The sequence below is a fragment of the Calonectris borealis genome, chromosome 20 (genome assembly GCF_964195595.1).
Source record: "Calonectris borealis chromosome 20, bCalBor7.hap1.2, whole genome shotgun sequence".
NCBI classification, from domain to species: Eukaryota; Metazoa; Chordata; class Aves; order Procellariiformes; family Procellariidae; genus Calonectris; species Calonectris borealis.
In genome coordinates this window covers 13,380,534-13,401,447 of record NC_134331.1, presented here as the reverse complement: position 1 = coordinate 13,401,447, position 20,914 = coordinate 13,380,534, and the positions used below count along the sequence as shown (strand labels likewise).

Below are 20,914 nucleotides of genomic sequence, written 5' to 3'. Positions count from 1 at the left end.
CATTTCAGCAGCTGTGTTTTTAGGAAACAGGAGAGAGTAGAAGGAGAGCCTGAGGGATTGGAAGCAACCCCTGAGGACTCTCCATAAAGCACATTCAATCAGAGTCCAGGTTTTGGAACACAGAATTGAGGGGTATTCATTGTGATTTTCGTAACCAAGATGGGTTTTGCTTTGCACTTAGTTTGAATTCAGTATGTTTCTGGAAGAAGGGCGGCGATGTGGTTTAAAACTGTTGCGTTCTGAATATAGAGTGAATCTTCTGAGAATTTGCAAGGAAATCTGTTAATTAGCTGAAGTTAAAATTAATTACAGGTTAGTCTTAAATGGCCTATTTTCTTTTCTCCCAAGTGAATTTGTCTTCAAATTTTTCATGTAGTTTAAAATTACTGTGTATTCTAAATGAAGAACTAGGCTGTTAAGCTGAATTATTAACTCTTTTTATCTCATTTTTATGATATAGTTAAGACAGGTCAGGTTAGCAGCTCAGGTAGAATCTTAAGTAGGGCCTGTTACAGGTAACTTAATAATTTGGCTTTCTCACAGTCAATTTGCATGCAGCTCGTTTCAGTTGTGATCAGTCAGTGATGTTTGAGGTGAGAGTCATGCCAAGAACTCGCGCTGGTAGAAGATATGGTGGCAGCATGGCTGGAAGGGCTGTCTGGCATCATCCGGGCTCCACTGCAGCGTGGGGCGGCGTTGTCAAAAGAGTACAAGCAAGCAATGAGCCATCAGAATTTGAGATCAGGTCCCAAGGTCTTGGCTCTTCTCTTCATTGCTCTTGCTCAAGTAATACTGATTTCCGCCCAGCCCACAGAGGTTTTCAGCTTGTGGTTCATGGGCTCTCTCTTCTAAAAGTTAAAGAAACATAACCGAATATGTGGTTTCCCATTATAGCTAAGTTGGTGTTCCAGCTTGCTCTTGTTGCTTTTTTGCAAAGACACGTTCATCAGCAAGCCAGTTTAGGGAGATAGGCTGGTTGAAAGCTGCCTTGGAAAAAAGGAAAATAAATACCTTGTGAGCCTGAGTTCCTCACCAGGCTCACTTAAGGCTGATGAGCACCCCGTGGGAGCAGGCGCTTGTCCCCTCCTGCAGTATTAGTGAGCTGATAGCAGCTGGCTGCAAGAAAGAAAGAGCAAGTCAGCAGGGCATTTGTCAGTACATGTTGCGCTGCGGGAGCCCTTGGTTCCATGGGGAAATAATTAGGGATTTGCAGTTCGAAAAATGCTGAAGCCCGTTGCTGTAACAGTAAACGAAGGGACCATTAGAAACTTGATTCAGGCCTGGTATTATTTAGATTTGCAAAGTATTTGCGAATTGTGCTTAATGGCTTGGAGTTATGGAGTTGCTTTGGCATAAAGGGGAATCTGTCTTTACCTTAGAAAAATGAAAATTAGAAGAAAAAAGGTATTTTGTATGATCTAATGGGGTAGCATGTGAGCTGACTGGTTGGCTTTCTTGCTTGAAGTATGAAACTTCAGATTTGAACATTTTCTGTCTTGGATTCCTCTTGGGTTTTACTTTATGATAATAAGATTTGGGGACTAGATATCAGTAAATTTGAAAATAAAAATATCACAGGGCTCTTGGAACCTAACAGCTTTAACTCTGGTGACAACAGAGAGATTGTGGGAGGGAGCAAAGAGAAGCTACCCTTTTGTATTAAAAATGAGGGTTTTTAAAAAATGTTTTAATTCATAATTACATACGTTTGGGTTCTCTTAAATTAGCACTTCAAGACTTTGTCATGGTCAGATTTGTGAAGTTAAATACCTAAATCTGTAGGGTTATATATGTTTTGTATTACTTGTTGGATAATTACAACTGTTTTCATTCTGATGTTATTTATATTCTCAAAACTTGAGTATAGGTGTGTTTTGGAATATATGCAGATCAATCTGTATAACAGTTGAAAACTACATTGCAAACCTCTTAACATTTCAGCCTCTCTGTGACTGATAACTTTCTGCCTTGCCTACTGCTGCTGTAATATTATGTCATATTGCTTTGATAATAATAGATCTCATTTTGTGAAAATGAATATTTCTCTGGTGATGGTCAGGATAGCGATGTGTCATTTATATTTGTTTATGCCACAACAGAAGGGGAACAGTTAGTTTCCTGATGAGAGCACTTCCTTTCTCGAGTGTGTTGTGTCTCTTCATTTAGTGTAAAATGTGAATGCCATAGACATTAAGTCCCGTTCAGAACATCAGTCAGCAGACTCCTTTCCAGAGGACATTTTTCTGACTATTTCATTCAATGTGTAAATTATACTACTTAATTTGCAAAACTCTCTCTTTGCTGTGCAATTCATTGGCCTGTGGATAAATTCTTCATTACTGAATTCATGGGTCTATGAAATTACTTATTGAAGTGTTTCATGGTCTGCGTGGTGCAGCCACTGATGTTGTAATGAGCAGGATTTAAAGCAATTTCACTTAAACTTGTTTGTTCTGTGTTGACTAAACCGATTCTTGCTTTTGTTTGTCCGCCTTTCTTTGCTGTAAGGGAGGGTAAAGAACAAAGGAACTGATGGTCTATAGTCTATGACTTTAATTGCTTTTTAGAAAAGAATCAAAGGAGTCTTGACCGTTCTTTTTTAATTGGCTTATCTTTTGAAGCTAGGTGGTATCTTTCTGTTTGTATTTTATTGGGGAGCAGATTCAGGGGTGCAGAAGCTGTACCACCTTAACATGCCAATGATGCATCTAGCAGTGGTATTACCTGGTTGTTGATATCTTAATGATGTGTTTCGATGTGGGGAGGAGGATTGTATTCTGTCTCTTAATGAGAAACACAGTGGTGAATTGCACCATAAGGCCTATCTAGCTCATGTGCTATGTATCTGGCAGTGACCAAGGGCAGCTGCCTCTAGGGAAGAGGATAAGAATGATATAAAAATATGGTTACCCTCTCTGGGGATACTCTGCAGCGATGTGCCTTGACAGCCCTTCTGCTCCAGAATGTGCCTGTTGTCTATAATAGCACCGCATGTGCTTGCTTTCTTGTGCCTACCCAATTCCTTTCTGGAGCCAAGCGAACTCTGTCATGACACCCTCCAGCAGGAGTTTGTGCTTCATGACATGCTCTGTCAAGAGATGTATCCTTTATCTAGAGCCTGGCTCCTGCTCGCTCAGCTTCACACCGCCTGCTCCTTGTGTTGGAAGAGGCAATAAAACCCTCCTTGCATTCTTTGTGCTGCTTGCTATGTTAGATCTGTAAGATATCTCCCTCGGTTTTTAAATTATTTTTTTTATGGTGATGAGTCTTAGTCTGTTTAATAGTTTATGATTCCATATGAGGGACCACTGTTGTTCTGTACTGTTGATCTTCCACCATCAATTTCTAACCTTTTTGAGGCATCTCCTGATACATCAGACATGTATGTAAGGTTAAGATTTTTTTTAAATGTTACAATTCACCTCTTAAGCTAGGAAGTTAATTGTCTGCAGGCCCCAGACCCTATCATGCTGCATTTTGATGACATGCCATTTATGTAATGAATGGTCAAGATTTAATTGGTGTACTTAATAAATTTTAATTGGTTTGCTTAATAGAGTACAGCTGCTCTCCACCTGCAAGCTGGTATTTTGCTGGTCCAAAAACCAAACCGAGACCTTTACGGTTGGGCCATGCTACTTATCTTGAATTTTGCCCTTTTGGCAAAGCTTTCTTTACTGTACTGATTATACTCTTGGTAGAGTGAAATCACTGTTGCAGTGCTTAGAGGCCAATTGCCTCTGGGCCAAATTAAAACCTGGTGGGTGCAGTCTGAGACAATGAAGTCAAACCTGTTTCACTGAACCTTCATGCAGTGGGGGGGTTGATCTGGATGGAGATCAGGAGACTTTGTTCTTTGTGTAGTGCAAGTCTTTAACCTTTCAGACAATGGTTTAATGAGGAATTCTGAGCCTATACTGTAGCAATGCTGTAGACATCCTGTCCTCCCCCACTCGTAATTAGATTTTGTCTACACAGTAATAATTTTATTTAAGATACCCTAACATATTCCAGATGTTAAACATGTTTTAACAGACCTGCTTATTGAAAGTGTCTGCGATTCTAAGACGAAAAAAGTGATGAATACCAATTGTAGGACTTGTAAAAGTGAGACTTAAGCATGGAGCAATAAAGCAGTAAGGAATATTTGACTGTTCCAAAAATAGATCCTCAGTGGACACAGTAGGACTGCAGCTGAATTTTAAAGTAAAATTTGACTGCAGAGGAACCAGACACGCGGCTTTCTTAGCTGGAAAGGAATGGGGAAGCTAAGTACCAAATTCTGCTTTCAGTGTGACAGTATCCTATGTGTTTGTGAGATGCCTGTTAGCAATGGAGAACAAGACAAGTAATGGTTATTTACAAGCAATGGTAAGACAAGCTTAATGGTTTACAGTCATTTTGATATGTGTATCTCAAAAATTTCAAAGAAAGATATGTTCCTGTGTTGTGTAAAGGTTTATATTGCCATTGTTGCAGAGAAATGGGAAGTGCTTGAGAATAGCTCACATTCCCCAGTAATCACGTTGGTCTCCAAGCATTTAAGCTTTCGCTGGCCTGTTGCCAGCCTTTACTGTGATGCTTTTTTGGAGGTCAGCCTCTTCTCTATAGTACTTTAACCTTGACCGAAACAGTCATGTGCTGTGCAATTGGGGTCAGAAGCCAAGTTTCCTATCCTAGAAACTACACTGGTGGTTTGTAGTTGACTCCAATTGCAGGGCATATTCTGTCAAACAAAGTGCTGTGCTCAGAGCTACATGCCTTCTGGGCCAGAACTGATTTCCATCTGTCTTGCTTGGAACACGGGCAGAGCGAACACTGATTTTCTCTGTAGAATAGTTTTGCATATGCATTTAATATAAACAAGTTAAAGTGAAATTGCAAGTCAGTCTGATATTGCTATTGCCCCTGCTAAGTCAGCTAAGGTCTGTGTATAATGAAGAGCAACTTATAGCGGCATGGCTATAAATTCTGTCCTTGATGTTCCACCTTCAACCTAGACCAATGTCAGTTGTTTTTTTGCTAACCAGCAATTCGATAGTGGTCTTGCAGTCACAAGCCAGCCTAACCTGAGTGATCGGGCTTTCCCAGCATACTCCAAAGGAAAGGAAGATTAAAATTACTTTCTTTACATTCAGCATGTTTGGGTTTTCTGTCCTTAATCTTTTTTTCTTGAGGAAGCAGTGGTACTTGCTCAACTTCTCTATTTTAGCTTCTTGTTTTAGAGATTCATGTCTCAAGATTGTTCAGAGGCTGCAATTGAAGTTAGCCTCGCTCACTCTTCAGTGGAGTGGCACTATGCCTTGGGCTCTTCCGGGCTCTCTGGACTTCTTAAAGGGAAGTAGAGAATTAATGATGCTCTTGTGAGTGTCTGGGAGGCAGACTTTTAACTCTTACACTCTTACGCTGGCAATCCACTTTGTCCTCAAATCCCACCCTGGTGATTTGTTTGTTCTCTGAAGATGGACATTCAGGCTCCCACACAGAGAATCAAGTATTACACAGTTCCAGCTGTGCAAATTTATTTAGGCAAACCACAAATGACTTGTATCTGTTTTAAAGAAACCACTCTTCCAATTAAAGTACCGTTGAGGCATGCCTGTGGATATTAAAGATCATCTTTTACAGATAAAAGATGGAATGTTAGCCCTTGTCTTCAGGTCAGATTCTTTATCCCCAAACTGTTTTGCCTGCTGAATCAGTATACCTTTACCACCAAAAGCTTGAATAAAGTTGCATTAAATCATTGAAGGGTTTACTTTTTATCTGGAAGAAGATTGTGTCTCTGCATGTAGCAAAATGGTTCTTAAGTGGGTAAGAGCCAGTCCCCTTCCAGTTTCATTACATGCAGCTGTATGCAACAATCAGGCCACTATAATTTTGCTAGTAAAGCTTTTCTATGTGACCACTCTTTGGAAATGAAAATGCCCAGCTATTGAATAGTATTCACGCAGGAAGGGTACACTGAGAGGGATAAAGTAGTGAGCTGTGTAGAAAGAGCCTACGTGGGTGGCTGGACTGGTCACATCCCTCATGAGAATAGAGGTTTCTGCATCTTGCTACTTCTTCTGGTGCAGGAAAGCAGAGGCTCTTTGCTTGGTCTGGTAAGTTGGTTACCACAGTTGCATAACTCAACAGTGAATTACCAGTAAAATTCCACTGATCTGGAAGATTGCTTCATAGCCTGTTTTGAATCTCCTGCTTTATTTATAAGGTCTAAATTATTTTAATGAAATATTAAAATACTAAAGCAACTTTATTCATGCTTGAAAACACTGGACGCTGCAGCTGAGCTTCACGAGCTCTGTAGCCTACACATTTATGCTCCAATACAGAGGAAGTTTGCTTCAGACCTTCCTGTCCCCCAGTAGCTCCTTGCTCCTGCTTTTTGCCTTTTCTTCTATCCCCTACCTTGCTTCTGGTTTTGGGCAGTCTTAAGCAAATATGCTATGCTTTTTTTAGTATAACTCAAATTTGTCAAGAGTGCTTTATGAATATATATTATCAAGTATTTCCTTGGATAAGGTTAGAGTTTTACTGATACTTAGTTGTTAGTGCTATCTAAACGGAGCATCCTTTCGATAAGCTGCCTGTGAAATCCTTTTGGTTTCTGGTGTGTATGCCAGTAGAAAAATGAACACTTCCTTAGTTCACATATACTTCACAGAGAATGTAAACTAAAAGTCTGAAACGTATGTAAACTACTTAAATTACTACGAGGAAAAGGGATTTTTTTCTGAAATTGTTACTATCTTCTTGAGGTTGGGTTTGGTGTCTTCTATAACTTTAATAGCAGTAGAAAATAATTAGTTCTAAATCCCGTTAATGAAAGTGATACTAATATTACACTATAATCCTATCTAGTCAGTGCATACATAGCATAAATTTCTCCCCCAAAACATTCTCTGCAACAGCTACCTAAAGGCGTACTTGTTGCAAACAGTATCCTGTGATTGATAGCTAAGATAACATCCCAAAGTGCACGTGGTTTGGGGTAATGTTTTGTGCAGTGAGGGTATTTTGATTTCAGTAGACTCTTGATGCTATCCCTGCATGATGGCCTCAAAGGAAAGACATTTAAGCACAAGCAAGATAAACTTATTTAAGATGGGTAGCAATGTTTTAGAATATGGTGCAGGTGCTGTGATGAGATTGCTTGAAGATCTGTCCGGTTTCGGTGACTGCTTTTACAAACGACCTGGATGACATAATGAACAGTATGCTTGCTAAGTTTTCAGGCGGCACTATAGCATATTTGAGTGCATTACACCACAGAGGGACTCAAAGCTAGTGTACAAGAACTAGCCTGCTGGGTAGTTAGTAGGGCTGTTCAAATGCATAGCTTGGCATCTTAGTCTATATTTGGAATGTACTTAAAGCCAATAGTGATCAACACTGTAACCATGGAAATGCTGCCTGAACTAAAGAGATGAACAGAAATGCCAGTATTTGTGTGTTAGTGCTATTACTTTCACTTGAAAGTGCTTTGTAGCGGTGTTAACACATGAAAGGTCCTGTTGTCAGAAACCCAGGGTGGTGTGTGATGTTTCGTATAAGCAGCACTCCAACTGCAGGCTATTGAGCATTCAGTTTCATTTATAATACCATTTCAGTGGTGTTTCATTATTTTTGTGGTTGGCAGTGTGTATGAACTATTGTTATGCCTGAAATTCAACATGAAGCTGTTCCTTTTATGCTGCAGAAGACTTCAAAGAGATTTAAGTAAGTGTGAAGTAGCCTGGACTGTGTCTACAGAGCTGCGTGGAGAGTTGATACTTCCTGTTATGCGTAATAGGGCTTTGTTCCTTGTCAAATGCCACAGGGTCTCTATTCTGAAAGGTTGTTTTGCTTCCCCTGTTACACGTTTTGGGTGACTGGGGGTAAGTGCTGTTTGGAGTGGTGGTGATCCAGAAGCAAACAAAAAATTACCTCTAAATTTTTATGGTCTTGGCTATAGTAACTTATTTGAGCTAAAGCACAGAAATAGCTTCTGTGCTGTTTCCTGACTCCATAGAGATTTTTAATTTATTGAATCAAAGCTCTTCATACAACACTACGAAGTAGCTATTGAATTTGAGTTTAGTCTGTATACTGGGTTATTTTGTAATGGTTGTGGGCAATGTCCTCATTGCTTTCAGATGCTTTCTGTTTCAGAAATTTGCAGAAGGGACGCGAAGGTCAGAAGCTTTCTCGCTGTGTTTCTAGGATTGAGCAGCAAATTGCTGTGCCTGCTTTGCATGTGGCAGGCCTATTAACCTGTTTGGTAGAACAAATATGTATTGTTTATTCTGTGGTGACATCCACAAGATTACTTTAACAGATTTTCATTAGCTCTGTTCATACCATCTAGGAGCAGGGTATATTTGAAATGTGCAAGAAACATAACTGGATACTTACTTAGCTTTAAAGTACTATGGGCTTCTAATACATCTAAATGTAAAAATGGACAGAACAGTCCTGCTCTCTGCTTCATACAAAGTATTGAAACCTAAGGCTTTATATAGTTAAGCTAAGGGGTCAATTTAAATATACTGGAATAAATCTCTTCTCATCCTCCCTTCCTCTTTCTGTGTAGATGTTTGTAAGGCATAAGTGGGTCATTCATAGCAGTGTAGGGTCTGAAATCCTTTTCAGTGAAACCTGATTAAATCAAGAGGACCCCTTTAAAGAAGTATGAGCATCAAAAGAAGACAAGGGGGAGTAGGGATTATGCTCTTCTATACATCTAATAAAAACTTCCATGCAGAGAACTCTTGAGTGACAGAGGAGCTGTCAGTGGCAAGAATTTAATGGCTTTGGTGAATTCCAGAGGAAGAAATGTTTTCTTGTCCACCTCTGCTTATAGTTGGTTGAATTTCCCTCAGTTCCTGGTTTCCTGGAGAATTTCTTAGGAATTTCATTTCCCTTCCACAAAAGGAGAGGCGAGCTCAATTTACTGGCTTGACTGGCTTCAAATGCTTTTTGAGAGACAAGGATACTGTAAACAGCAAGTCATCTTAGCACTTCATACTCTACCAAGATCAAGTGAAGCCCTGGCGATGTTAATGAAATGGTTTCTGTAGTGATCTTCAGTGTTTGTAGGGTCGTATGGGCTGCCTAGAGCACAGGTTGTTTAACATCTGTTAACAGGGACGTTAACACATTGAAGCACAGGGCATACTTTGAGACCTGTGCAGGATCCAATAATGTCTACATGGTCATGACTGATTCAGTGTGTTAGTCTCTCCTGAATCAGTTGGGCCCTTGATCTTCTGAATATGAGATGTAGACCTGGGCTATAAATTTGAGCACCACTTCAGTGCAATATCATAAATACAGCATCATGAGAATCTGAATATCATGCTGCAATAAGTTCTTGAACCACTGACAATTTTTCTTCCCAGATACTCTGAGAGCTCTGTTCACTGCATTGGAGAACATCTGAGATAGCTTTTCAAGCTTGCTTCTCTCACTGTTTAAGAAATTAATTAGACTTCAGTTAGAATTCATGGACAGAATCTGTGCAGAGTAGATTCTTGTTAGTACTTGTCTTATAGTTTGTATAATAATGTGTATTTGTGTGGTCTATATTTAAAAAAACACAAAAAATTAAAACTTCAAAAACTAAAAAGCCATTGTTGTTCAAGGATTTGATGCATAATTATACAAAACTTTAACAGCCCCCTTTATGAAAATTTTAGACTAACTCTGTCGTTTTGAAACTTTAAAGCTGGGGTGTATTTCTGCAAAGTAGAAGCAGTTGGGCCATTTGGGGCAATTACTTGGGAATGCTTTGCTTTGGTAGGCTGTATGTGAACAGTGCAGGCCCTGCTTTTTCCCAGTGCTGTAAGCTTACACTCTAAATACTAATGATCATTTAATTAGAAAGTCCTAGGTCAATAACACTTTGTACACTTGTGTAGTAAACAAGAACTTTTTAGCCTCTAAAATGAAGCAGAATGCTTGTCTTGTTGAAACTGACTTGTCCTATTGATTTTTCTGTGTAACTTATAGAAGGGTTATTTATTTTATCTTGGATATACTTAATAGTTATCATTAATACCGAAGAGGCCAAATTTCATCTTGTACCAGGGGATGGAGAGTGAAGACAGTATATCCTGTTCCTGAGTGACTTATGCCACTTCAGGGTAAAATGCTTTTGGACTGCAATGGAGGGACAAAGTAAAATAAGATCAGGATGCAGTTGCCAGTGTGGTAAAGTGTGATGGGGAGAAAGGAGAGTTGTTGTGCCATTTTTTAGGGTAAGGGGCTACTCACATTTGCCAGGTGAACGTCAGTCAGTTCTCATTTTAAGTGATTCACCGGAATACATCCCACCACACGATGCAGCTGTCCCCTCAGAGCCATCTGCACGGCTGTCAGATTGAATGTTCTGCCAGTTCTTCGCTGCTATTCACACCCTTCTCAAGTACAGCTCAGTTTGTGAAGGCTGGATTTTCCTCTCTTCAGTGAAATTCCGCTCTTCATAGAGCGGAAGAGTTTTTCCCCTTTCAAAATTAATATATTAAAATGAAGGTATATTCAAATGTGGAGCACTGGGATTTGGTTTCTTTTTTTAACAAAACAAGATGGAACACAGAACCTTCCTTTTTAATGGATGTTTGCTGCCTGCTTAATTTGTCTTGATTTTTAAAATCTTTAAAGTAGCTGTCACTCAGGTGAAGGATTATAATTTTTAATTCAGACAAAGGGCTTCCACACAAGGTATTTCCTGATGTACTTTCTCCTTGCTTAAACCCAGCTCAGTGATAAATCGTTATGCAAACATTTTGTTTGTTGATCTTGCAGTGATAGCCAGCAGGTTAACCATTGGTGAATCTTGCTGGAAAGGCTTCGGAGGAGCATATTGTGTTGTAGTTCTAATTTGATTTTTTTTAAACACTTTTTTTAGTAGAAATTGCAACAGAAATCTTAAACTCTCATTTTTTCCCTTTTAAAATAAAGTCATAATGTTCTCTACTCTGTTAAGAAAAGTAGTAGGGAAGGTCATCTTGCATCTAATATCCACTTTTACAAATACCAATTGTGCAGTGGGTCATCATCCCAGTACTTTGAAAATCTGACTAGTCATATCTTGATGGCATAGGCTGGGCCAAGATTTACAGAGAAGTGAAAAATAATGTTAGTTAAATACTTCATATTTGTCAAGGACCAGAAATGTGCATATGGAAGATTTTTGTATTTCAGATGATATACAGCCATTCATTCATAGGTCTCAATCTGCCTCTTTCATGGTGGCTGGGTCGTCTGTAGTCCCCATAAACCTCATTTCTAGTCTTGTGTAACTAAAGACTGCCTTGGTCTTTTCTAGAGAGAGCGAGCTCTTAGTACTGAGTCACTGCCAAGCAGTGTTTGTTTCCCAGCAATAAGAAAATAACTTCTCTCTTTGTAAACGAGAACATGTAATGAAGTGAAAACACAGTGGAGAAAAAACCCACTTAAGCCTACTTTGAACAAGGGCTGCTGTGGAGAGCCATACTGATGGGGGAAGTGAACTGCAAAAAAGTTAACTGTGCTGCTTGCATGGTGGCAGGGGTTTGGCTTGGTAGCAGTGAAGGTATCCTTTTAGAGGACTGTTCGTCCTTCCAGAACTGGCTTCACAGAAATGTTCCTTTCCAAAAAGCTAACTACTGTATATTAAAGATGTGCTTTGTTTCCCAAGCTGCAGTCCAGTTCACTTCCTCCTTCCTGGTGCCTGGGAATGCTACCTTACCACAAAACTATTTCTAGAGCTTTTTGAGGTATATCCGCTCTAACCATCTGCTTTCTTCCACATACACGCCCTCGAGCTGATCACTAGCGCGTGAACTAACATCCATGAGATACACACGCACTGAGATACACACCTCTTTGTAGAAGTATAATGATTTTTAAACATATATATGTGTTAGAGAGAGAATGGTGAAGAGCTATGAACAGCATCATATGGGGGATGAGAAGGTGTTTGCTGATTTGTGGGAGTTAATCAGAATTGTTTCTTTCCAAATGCAGCTGCCAAGAATTTGAAACCTCTTGGTTGGCCTCCCATGAGTCCATGTTTTTCCTATTGATCTACAGTGCTCTAATGCAGGGGGAGGAAGGGGATATAGTGATATGCAGGAATTATCAAGCTGCTGGAATGCAGCCTGTCAAGCTAGGGCAGCATCCTGCTTGAGTGACCCTTCTTGTTTCTTGTGTGTTTAGGAATAATTCAGAAATTCCACATGCTCGAAGTGGATAGGAAAGCATGGTGAATGTTGGCATGCACTTGCAGATTAGTACCCAAACATGGTCAGGTATTGCAGACAGAATTTAAAGTTTGTGTGTGGCGCACACAAAATGCAGCAGACTAGATTTTGGTTGCCAGGATGAATCTCTTCATGTGTTGTTTTGAGGTGTCCTTGAAGAATGTTGTGCTACTCTTAGAAGGTTACTGTTATAGCAATTTTGAACAGAAAACATCTAAAAAATAAAACCTCTTCGCAGCTTGTTCCATGCAATTAAGCTATTAAGGAAGCATTCAATATGCTTCATTTTCTGAACAGTGACTAAAATTTCTACTTATTTCACTAGGTTAGAAGTTCTATTTGGAGGATTCAGCTACTATAAGAATAACAGCACAGTGTAAGATTGCTTGCAAGTTTTGTCAGATCTTTTTTCTTCTTGTAAGCATAGAAATTAGTTTTGAGTCATCTAATGGAAATACTGAACAATCCCTATCCTTTAAGGCAGGAGACTGGGAATATATTAATCTGGCCACAGAAGCTGAGTAACTTATTTGCATAAATGACCGACTTTCTCCACAGAGGACTGAGCACATGCCTATTATCAAGGTATTTTATTAGCCCTAGGCATGATTTGAGAAGCAAAAAGCCAGAACAGTCTTTGGTCCTCCTGAAAATTGGGTTGGGGTCATACCTAAATCATGTTCTAAAGGTGGTATTTTAAAAGGATCCCGTTATTGCTGATATTAGAATCCCAAAATCTAAGGGCAGCAACAGCAAGTATGATTCCCTTGGGTATGAAAAATGACTGCAGTGGGTTTAAAATAGTCTCACTTTTGAATTGCTTTCATGTCTTTAAACACATCTGAAATACTAGCAAAGATAAAAGTAAAATAAATCCTGTTATTTTGACTCTACTCTGAACATGAGTTGGTAAGGGAAGCAGTTGGAAAAGAAGCTTTAATACAGTGCTATTTTGGTTGAAATTATGCTTGTCAGTGTTCTTACTGTTAACATGCATTAAGAAAGTTAAGGGTTTATATAATGAGCCCATTAAATTTGAAGTTCAAGCTGCTTCACCATACTGTGTTTTTCTTGATGCACAATGCCACCTTCTAATAGATCAGAGTACACAAATGTTCCAGAGGCTGGTGGGAAATTGTAAAAGTACATTATTAGGGAACAACAGAATTGCAGGCTTAATCAGTTTTTTGAAAGGGCTGTACATGGATGTCTCTTTTAGCCAAAGAGGTGTTGCGACTTTTCATGTCAAGCCCAGCACCGATTGTAGAGGTCTTAAGGATGAGCACGCCTGTGCTTTTACTTGTGTTATATACCAGAGTCTCCACACACCTTGTTTTTTAAATGTGACAGAATAAAATGATAAAATTAAGTAATGTCCGTGCAATATCCTTCTCAGATGCGTTTAGTTCTACAGCAACAGCATTTCACTCTTGCATTTAGCCCATCAGGATTACTGCAGCTGCTTTGCTTTTAAGGAACTAATTGTCTTTTGTGATTGTATCTATGTAGTACAATTGAAACCCGGAGAAGAGAGGTGTGTAATATCTAATGATTTCATTTGTAAAGAGAAGACCTATCACACAGGAAAAATGTGGAGCAGTTTATAATGTACCCTGCTTTGGAATATTGGATATTGCAATTCAGTTATTTCCTGTCTGCAAAGCTGGACTTGAGACAAAATTTCTGGTTCAAAACACCCCAATAATGTAGAAAAATCCATTCAGTTCTATTATTAGAAAAGAAAAAGCAGCGTTTGATCTTTCTTTAATCTTCTCATGCTCTTCTAATAGCTCCAGTCTTGGCGATGCACGTGCTGTTTTGACTCATGTGTCTCTTATTGTGTTGTACCACAAATTACAGGTTTTCTTCCTCTGCTGTGTTGGTCGGTGGTGAAGCGAGATCTTTCAGTGTCCTGTAGTCTTTAGCAGCTCTTTCCTGCCTACTCTGCAGTGTGAAAGAGGACTGTTTGCCACATGTGGAAGAGACAGCTATGCTTAAATCAGATTGAATATTTTGATGTGGCTACGGTTTACTATAATCACTTTTTCTTCAAACAAGGCTGTGCTGAGAAATGATGCATTACAAGAACATATTGGCAATGGTACATAAAGAAATAAAACCAGCCTAATTTAAGAGCCCAATAAAAGTGACTGTGAACAGTTTTCAATACTCTGTGTGCAAGTTCTTTAGGAAAGAAAGAATCTTGTGTTGCTGTTAATCTCTTTGAAACCTTCAAGTACTTTGTTGCTGTAAGCATTGAGCTTGCCAACTTTTGGCAAGATAATTATTTTGTTCTCTGCCAAATTGAACACATTCAATTCAGTCTTCCCATTCAGAACAACAAATTCTTTTTGGGCATTTTTTGCTCACAGTTCAGTAAACACTTCTGAGCAGGTAATGTTGTAATTAGCAAGTGTTCACAGGGCAAATGGGAAGCATTTTGAGGACTAAGATGAGAAATGCATCAATATGTGCAATGAAGGAGGCTTGCAAAGGCTTGGCATAGAGGAGCCTACTCAGATGGGGAAAATTCATTGTGATCCAAAAGTAAAAATACTTCTAAAATAGTGAGAAAAATGTTAGATATCTACTTCCCCTTCTCTCCCTATAGGCTATAAAATAATTGTTGTAACATAAGGTCCTCAAAATAAAATAAAAATATTAAATGAAGCAACCTGAAAACCAGAAGTATTTCTCAATTCTGCTTCTTCTGGAAATCTTTTCTTTTTCTGACTTAGGACAACATTTAACTACAGTCAATAGAGTTAAAATAGGGGTTAATTTAGAAAGAATGCTGAGACTTATTCAGTGAGAGAGCTGAGATGTTCTTAAATGACTGTGAAATGTACAGCCTTCTGTCCAGAACAACAAAAGCCTCATAGAAGAAGTAAGAAACTTCTTATACCATACTAATAGGACCCATCCTCCCTTTCTCTAGGAGCTGTGAAAGGTTTTTTCCCCACTGCTTGCTATTGTCTTACAACACTAATGCTCTGTCACTTCTATTGTGCACACATCTCTGAACCCCGAAATTATTTCTATTCTTAATTTAAACAAAACCAGCTGTGCACAGATGAAAAGTTTGAAAAAAGGAGCATGTGTAGTCACTCACTGATTGTACTTCTGGTACGTTACAGAGGAGCTTTATGAACTCAGGACAATCATGCTGTAAAAAGGGTTTAAAAATATGCACGAGGGAAAGAAAAGCTGACACTGTTTTAGTGCGTTGCACCACTGTCACCATAGTAACACTGCGTTCAAACTAAGTATTTTTATTCTTATAAAGAGAGAATTAAGAGACCTTTTCTCTTCCAGTGCCACCATTACATACTTTCTGCAGCTGCTGCTCGTTTTCTTCCACACCCTCTCCCTGTTGGTGCTGTTTCTGTGCTGCAACCCAGCTATATTGAGAGCAGTTAAAACTATTTAAAAGGACAGAGTGGGTATTTTAGCTCTTTTAAAAAATTGTTTCATGTTCTGCTCTGATTTACTATGTTACTGAAGTTTTCTTCTGCGCTGGGACACCTTGCAAATCCTACCTTTTCACCAAAGCCAACTAGGTTCTGATAATAGCAAAAATGAAAGAATTCAGAATTTGCTAAGGCGGCTAAAGAATTAGTTACTTTACTGCCACCCCATGAGGTCAGAAAGCCAAAGAGAAGTAGAGGTACACTAGTGACTACAAAAGAAAAGAAAAAAAAACCCAACACAGTTTTGTTGTATTGTCCAGCCATGGTGGTTCTAAAACTAAAATTCAACAAGCTTACTAATGGGGATAACTCACATTTTCCTCTTACCTGTTTTACTGATCCCAGATTCTTAACTATCCTTTCCAAGTGTGTCTGATTTAATACCATCTTCCCTGTGTATGTCAAGTATTTAAGAGATGAACTTATTTACATGACTATATTCTTTAACCAGAATCAAAGCTATTGCTAGCTCTGCATTATTGCAAAAAGTTTAAATTTTTGAAAGTATGAAATGGCCTCACTGTATTGGAAAGACTTACTGTATGTTGTTGGACAAAATTGTAAGCTGATAAACTGCAGTGAAATCATTATGAATACTCTGTGCATAGGAAGCTTGAGAGCTCTATTAGTTTAAAAACATTTCAAAGCCTGTTTCTTATTAGACCTTTGGGAGCTGTGTGGAAAACCCTCTAGACAGCTTGGTGAAACACCGATAATTAGCATGTGGGTTTTTTTAATCCAACACATAATTGTTTTGTCTTGTGGTATTTTAGAACTAGAGGGTCTTATTTTCCTGTTATTGCTGACAAGAGGATTGTCATTGTACATAATGAACAATTTCCTTTTTGGAGGGAGGGGAGAAACGGGGTATTTCGTGTGTTGTTTTAAAAATTGTTTTACCTGGAAAGGACTATATTAGGAATGTATTAATAAATGGATTGTTTGGAATGCACTGTGACTTTTTTCAGCTATAATGTGGACTTCAGGAAGGTTCAGTCCCTTCTACGAAAGGTGTGAAGGGCATTGTGCCTCCAAATGCTGGTGATGTCAACAAAGGAACCCTATGCACACCCTCAGGAATTAATTGTGATGATAGTTTGTTTCCTTCTCTTTCCATCTTTGTAGGCATATGAAAGAAGGTTTCCTACATGTCCTCTGATCCCTATGTTTGTAGCCAGTGACACTGTAAACGAATACAAGAGTGAGGATGAAGCTATCCATGTGATTGAACGGCGCTGTAAGCTGGATATAGATGCACCACGGCTATTGAAAAAGGTTATTACGTTTGAAGTGCCTGTTTTATACTTTTGGCTATCCTTTCACATGAATGTTGTATCTTAACGGAATCTATGCCATCTTCCTCAGATTGCAGGGGTGGATTATGTCTACTTTGTCCAGAAGAATTCTTTGAACAGACGAGAGAGGACTTTGCATATAGAAGCCTACAATGAAACCTTCTCTAATAGAGTCATTATTAACGAACACTGCTGTTACACAGTGAGTAACAGGCTCCTGGTGGTGCTACAGATGGAGTGAAGTCAGTGTTTAGATTTCAGGATTCGTACACAGAAGTTGGGTTGTTCTTGGCTTTTGCCTTGCAAGAAAAAATAACCAACACACCACTAAGTGATAATTGTTGTTAGCGTTATATGTAACACACTTGCTTGGAGAACCGAAACAAGTTTGGCACCCTCTTGCTTTGAGCATCTTCTCAGAGAGCAGAACACAATGTAATTTGCTGTGTTTGACAGCTCTGTTTAGGCAAATCTGTGCTCTGTAATAGCAGTGTGGGGCTTGGTAAGGCTGATGATACCCTGACAGAACTGTTAAAGGAAAGTTCAGTGTGGCTTATTTGCCTTCTGCTCGGCTCAGACAAACGTTCGAGTCAGCTATGTTTTAATTCTTTCCATTGTGGCTGTTCTTGGTCTTCAGTGCAGATGTTTTCTAATATGAAGGAGTCTGGTGGCATGATTACTGCTATGCTCTGGTCATGTTTTTTTCTGAATAGTTTAGCCAATACTTATAGGCTCGTGCAGCACACATGTGTAGCAGTAAAACTTCAAATTGATGTTAAAGGTCAAATCAAAGCTAGCAAATGTAACCAATTTATTTGTATTGTAGCATTCTTTTTACGTGCAGGTGATAACATTCTGTTGTGTACAGAACCATGGTTAAAAGGTCACTGGATGTCAAACCCACTTGACACTATTATCTGAATTTTTTAATTATTATTTCTGCAATTATTTCCGAGGCACATTTAAAAATACTTTTCCACCTGCAGTTTTTTGTGAAAGCTCTGTTTAAACAGGGGAAATGCTATACAGAAAAGTGCATGTGATAAATGTGTACAAAACGCAATACTTCTCCTTGCCCTTGCTCTACTCGATCAAAAATTAGTAGGTAAATACAAAAGCAGAATTTTAATTCAAGAATAAATTGTTTTTAAAAGTTCCTTCTTAAAGTTATTTTATAATTGGATTTATGAAAGGACAGGAAGATTCTTAAATGTTATTATTATGATTTGTACTTATTTAGGCAGTACAAGCTATTCTTGTACCCCCATTCCCTAATGCAGAAGAAGCAAATGAAGAGAAATGTTTTTTTTCTCTAGTTGTCTTGTTATAAAGTTAATTTTAGCATGTTGTGAGGGGGAGGGGAACCTTAAGGCATCAGAACAATCGCATGCTCAGAAATCCAGCCTTCCGTGATGTTTGTATAACTATGAATTCAGAGCCCAGCCTGGAAATTCCTTAGACAAGTCTTTTTTAGCTGAAGAGAGTTTAGAAAACAGCTTTCCTTCAAGGTAGTAACATCTCTGTTTCAGGATCATCTCTCAGCAAACTAAGATATAAGCTAAGAAGCAGCTTGGGAGTGTTCTAAGATGGCTTATTCAGCTGTCAACTGAATGAGAAGTTTACACCTCTTTCTGTAGCATTGTCGTAGGAGATCAAAGTAAAATAGTTTTCAGTCTACAAAGTACTAAGGTACTTCGTAGGTCAACGAAGGGAACCATCTATTGCAGTATGTCTGCAAACATGTCTAGACTGCAGTGCTTGGAAATGCTTACACTGTACTTGCTGCAGTCTTTAAGCTGGCTGGCCTTGGTCTGTCAGTCTAACCTGCAGCAGCAGAAAGTTCACTGTGGAGTATTTTACCCTGTTCCACAGATACACTACAGGCACAGCCCATATCTAGAATGAGATAGTGTTAATTGCATGAATGTGCTAGTGCTTTGGCTCTTGACTGGTGCACTGGTATTTCTCTACCTTCTCCTTGTTAAGAAAAAAATGTGCTGTGCTAGCCATGAGACTACAGGAGGGTTTTTCAGCTTCTTGTTCTTTAGCGTTACCTTTTCCGAACCGTGTTTTGCAAATGAAGCAAAACACTGCAAATTCCACTTGAATGTTTTTGACTATGTGAACCTCTAAAACAAGAAACAGTCATTTCAAATATTGTGAGGAAAAAAAACCTAAATGGGTAGCTAAACTGTATGACCTCCCTTTAACTAATAGGTTCATCCTGACAATGAAGACTGGACCTGTTTTGAACAGTCAGCAAGTCTGGATATAAAATCTTTTTTTGGTTTCGAAAGCACAGTGGAAAAGATTGCCATGAAGCAGTACACCAGCAATATTAAAAAGGTGAGTTTGCAGTCATGAAGGAGGTGCCTGGCTCTAAGTTACCAAGTTACTAAGTAGCTGCTGCCAACAGGCTGCTCTGCTCAAAAAACTGGGCTGTTTACTCTCTAGCTTGGGGCAGCATGTGTGTGTAGGTCTGTATTTTCAAGTGGAGTCTTTAGAGAGGCCTGGCCACTTACTGGGTTTCCAGCCCAATCCTTTCTGTGTCTAAACGGGTGGTTTTAGTAGCTGAAGTAAATTTTCCTTTTCAAAGGGAAAAGAAATAATAGAATACTACCTGAAGCAGCTGGAGGAAGAAGGAATAACTTTCGTTCCTCGTTGGACTCCTCCTGTTGCATGTAAATTGGAGAGCAGCACATCCCACACAAGACGGCCAGTTTCACCTGCCATTAATATACCAGACTCTGCCACAAAGGAGGGCTTGAACAATAAGGAGATCCTCAACACCTCAAGCAGCCCCTCTGAGCCCACAGCAGGAACGCCTGATGGTATGGTGGTCTGACTTGTTTTAGTGGGATTCCCTGTACTGTAGAGGCTCTCATGGGCAGCTGAAAATCTTCACATTGGCTCTTTGTTTGGTAACATACAATGTTAAAGTGCAGGCTTGCAAAGCAGTAACGTGGGGTAGCTTGGATAGCTGTTACGAGCTGATATTTTTAGTAAATGAAGATCAATATAAGTAAAAAAACTCTTCACTTTGCTGTTCATTAGGTTGCAAATGGATGGCCTACTTCTTGGCCTGAAATTCAGGGATGGGTGTAATGATAGGAACAATGGGGAGGAAAGGGCTGAAACTTCCCTGGACACAGAATTCTGGTGTATCTTCCTTCCCCTGTTAATAAGGGAATTTGGGAAAATTCTTGCACTGGGAGATTTAGATCAAATCTTCTCTAAGTATTTCCAGAACCAGCAAGCCCTATGGTGCTGTGGGTTGACAAATCTGAATATACTGGAAAAATGCTTTTATAAATGTCTGGTTTTACTCCTTTCTTAGTTGCAGAAGGAGAATTAATCTTGCTTTACCATTATGATGACTGTGTATGTTGCCTTGCTCATCTTTTCGTTGATTCAAAGAAACTTTATTCAATTCTGACTGCACAGAACACAGAGCAGCCGCTTCTCTGCCTCGGATCAGCATATAAGATCATTTGCTACTTTGACTAGGTCAGTTCAGGACCACGCTAATCACATGTACATCTCCTTTTAGACAAGCTAGACGCAGACTACATCAAGCGGTATCTGGGTGACTTGACACCAATGCAGGAAAGCTGCCTCATTCGACTGAGACAGTGGCTCCAGGAGACACACAAGGGCAAAGTAAGTTACTGCTGGTCTCTTGTGGCCCTATCTGAGAATGTGTGATATGCAACGTGGACCTGATGAAAGATCTTGCCACACCTCCTGTGGCTAACTGTTCCTGTTAAGTGGCTGTCCATGATCAAAACAGAGTACCTAAATTAAGCCTATACAGTGGCAATAGAAGTTCATTGTGACTGTCCAGCTGACTTTGCCAGCTGAGGTGCTTAAACGATTAGTGTGACTGCTTCTCAGAATGTCAATAAAGCAGCACAGGGGAACA

General features: G+C 39.3%; 1 protein-coding gene across 5 annotated transcripts in view; it reads left to right on the top strand.

Moving 5' to 3' along the window:
* The window catches only part of SEC14L1 (SEC14 like lipid binding 1), a 43,190-nt gene that overhangs the window by 8,137 nt on the left and 14,139 nt on the right, over positions 1-20,914 (top strand). For all 5 annotated transcript variants that reach the window (XM_075169877.1, XM_075169882.1, XM_075169880.1 and 2 more), the window contains 5 exons: positions 16,823-16,972; positions 17,063-17,194; positions 19,210-19,338; positions 19,589-19,823; positions 20,543-20,652. In XM_075169877.1, coding sequence (XP_075025978.1) covers positions 16,823-16,972; positions 17,063-17,194; positions 19,210-19,338; positions 19,589-19,823; positions 20,543-20,652 — 756 coding nt within the window. The remainder of the gene's footprint in view (positions 1-16,822; positions 16,973-17,062; positions 17,195-19,209; positions 19,339-19,588; positions 19,824-20,542; positions 20,653-20,914) is intronic.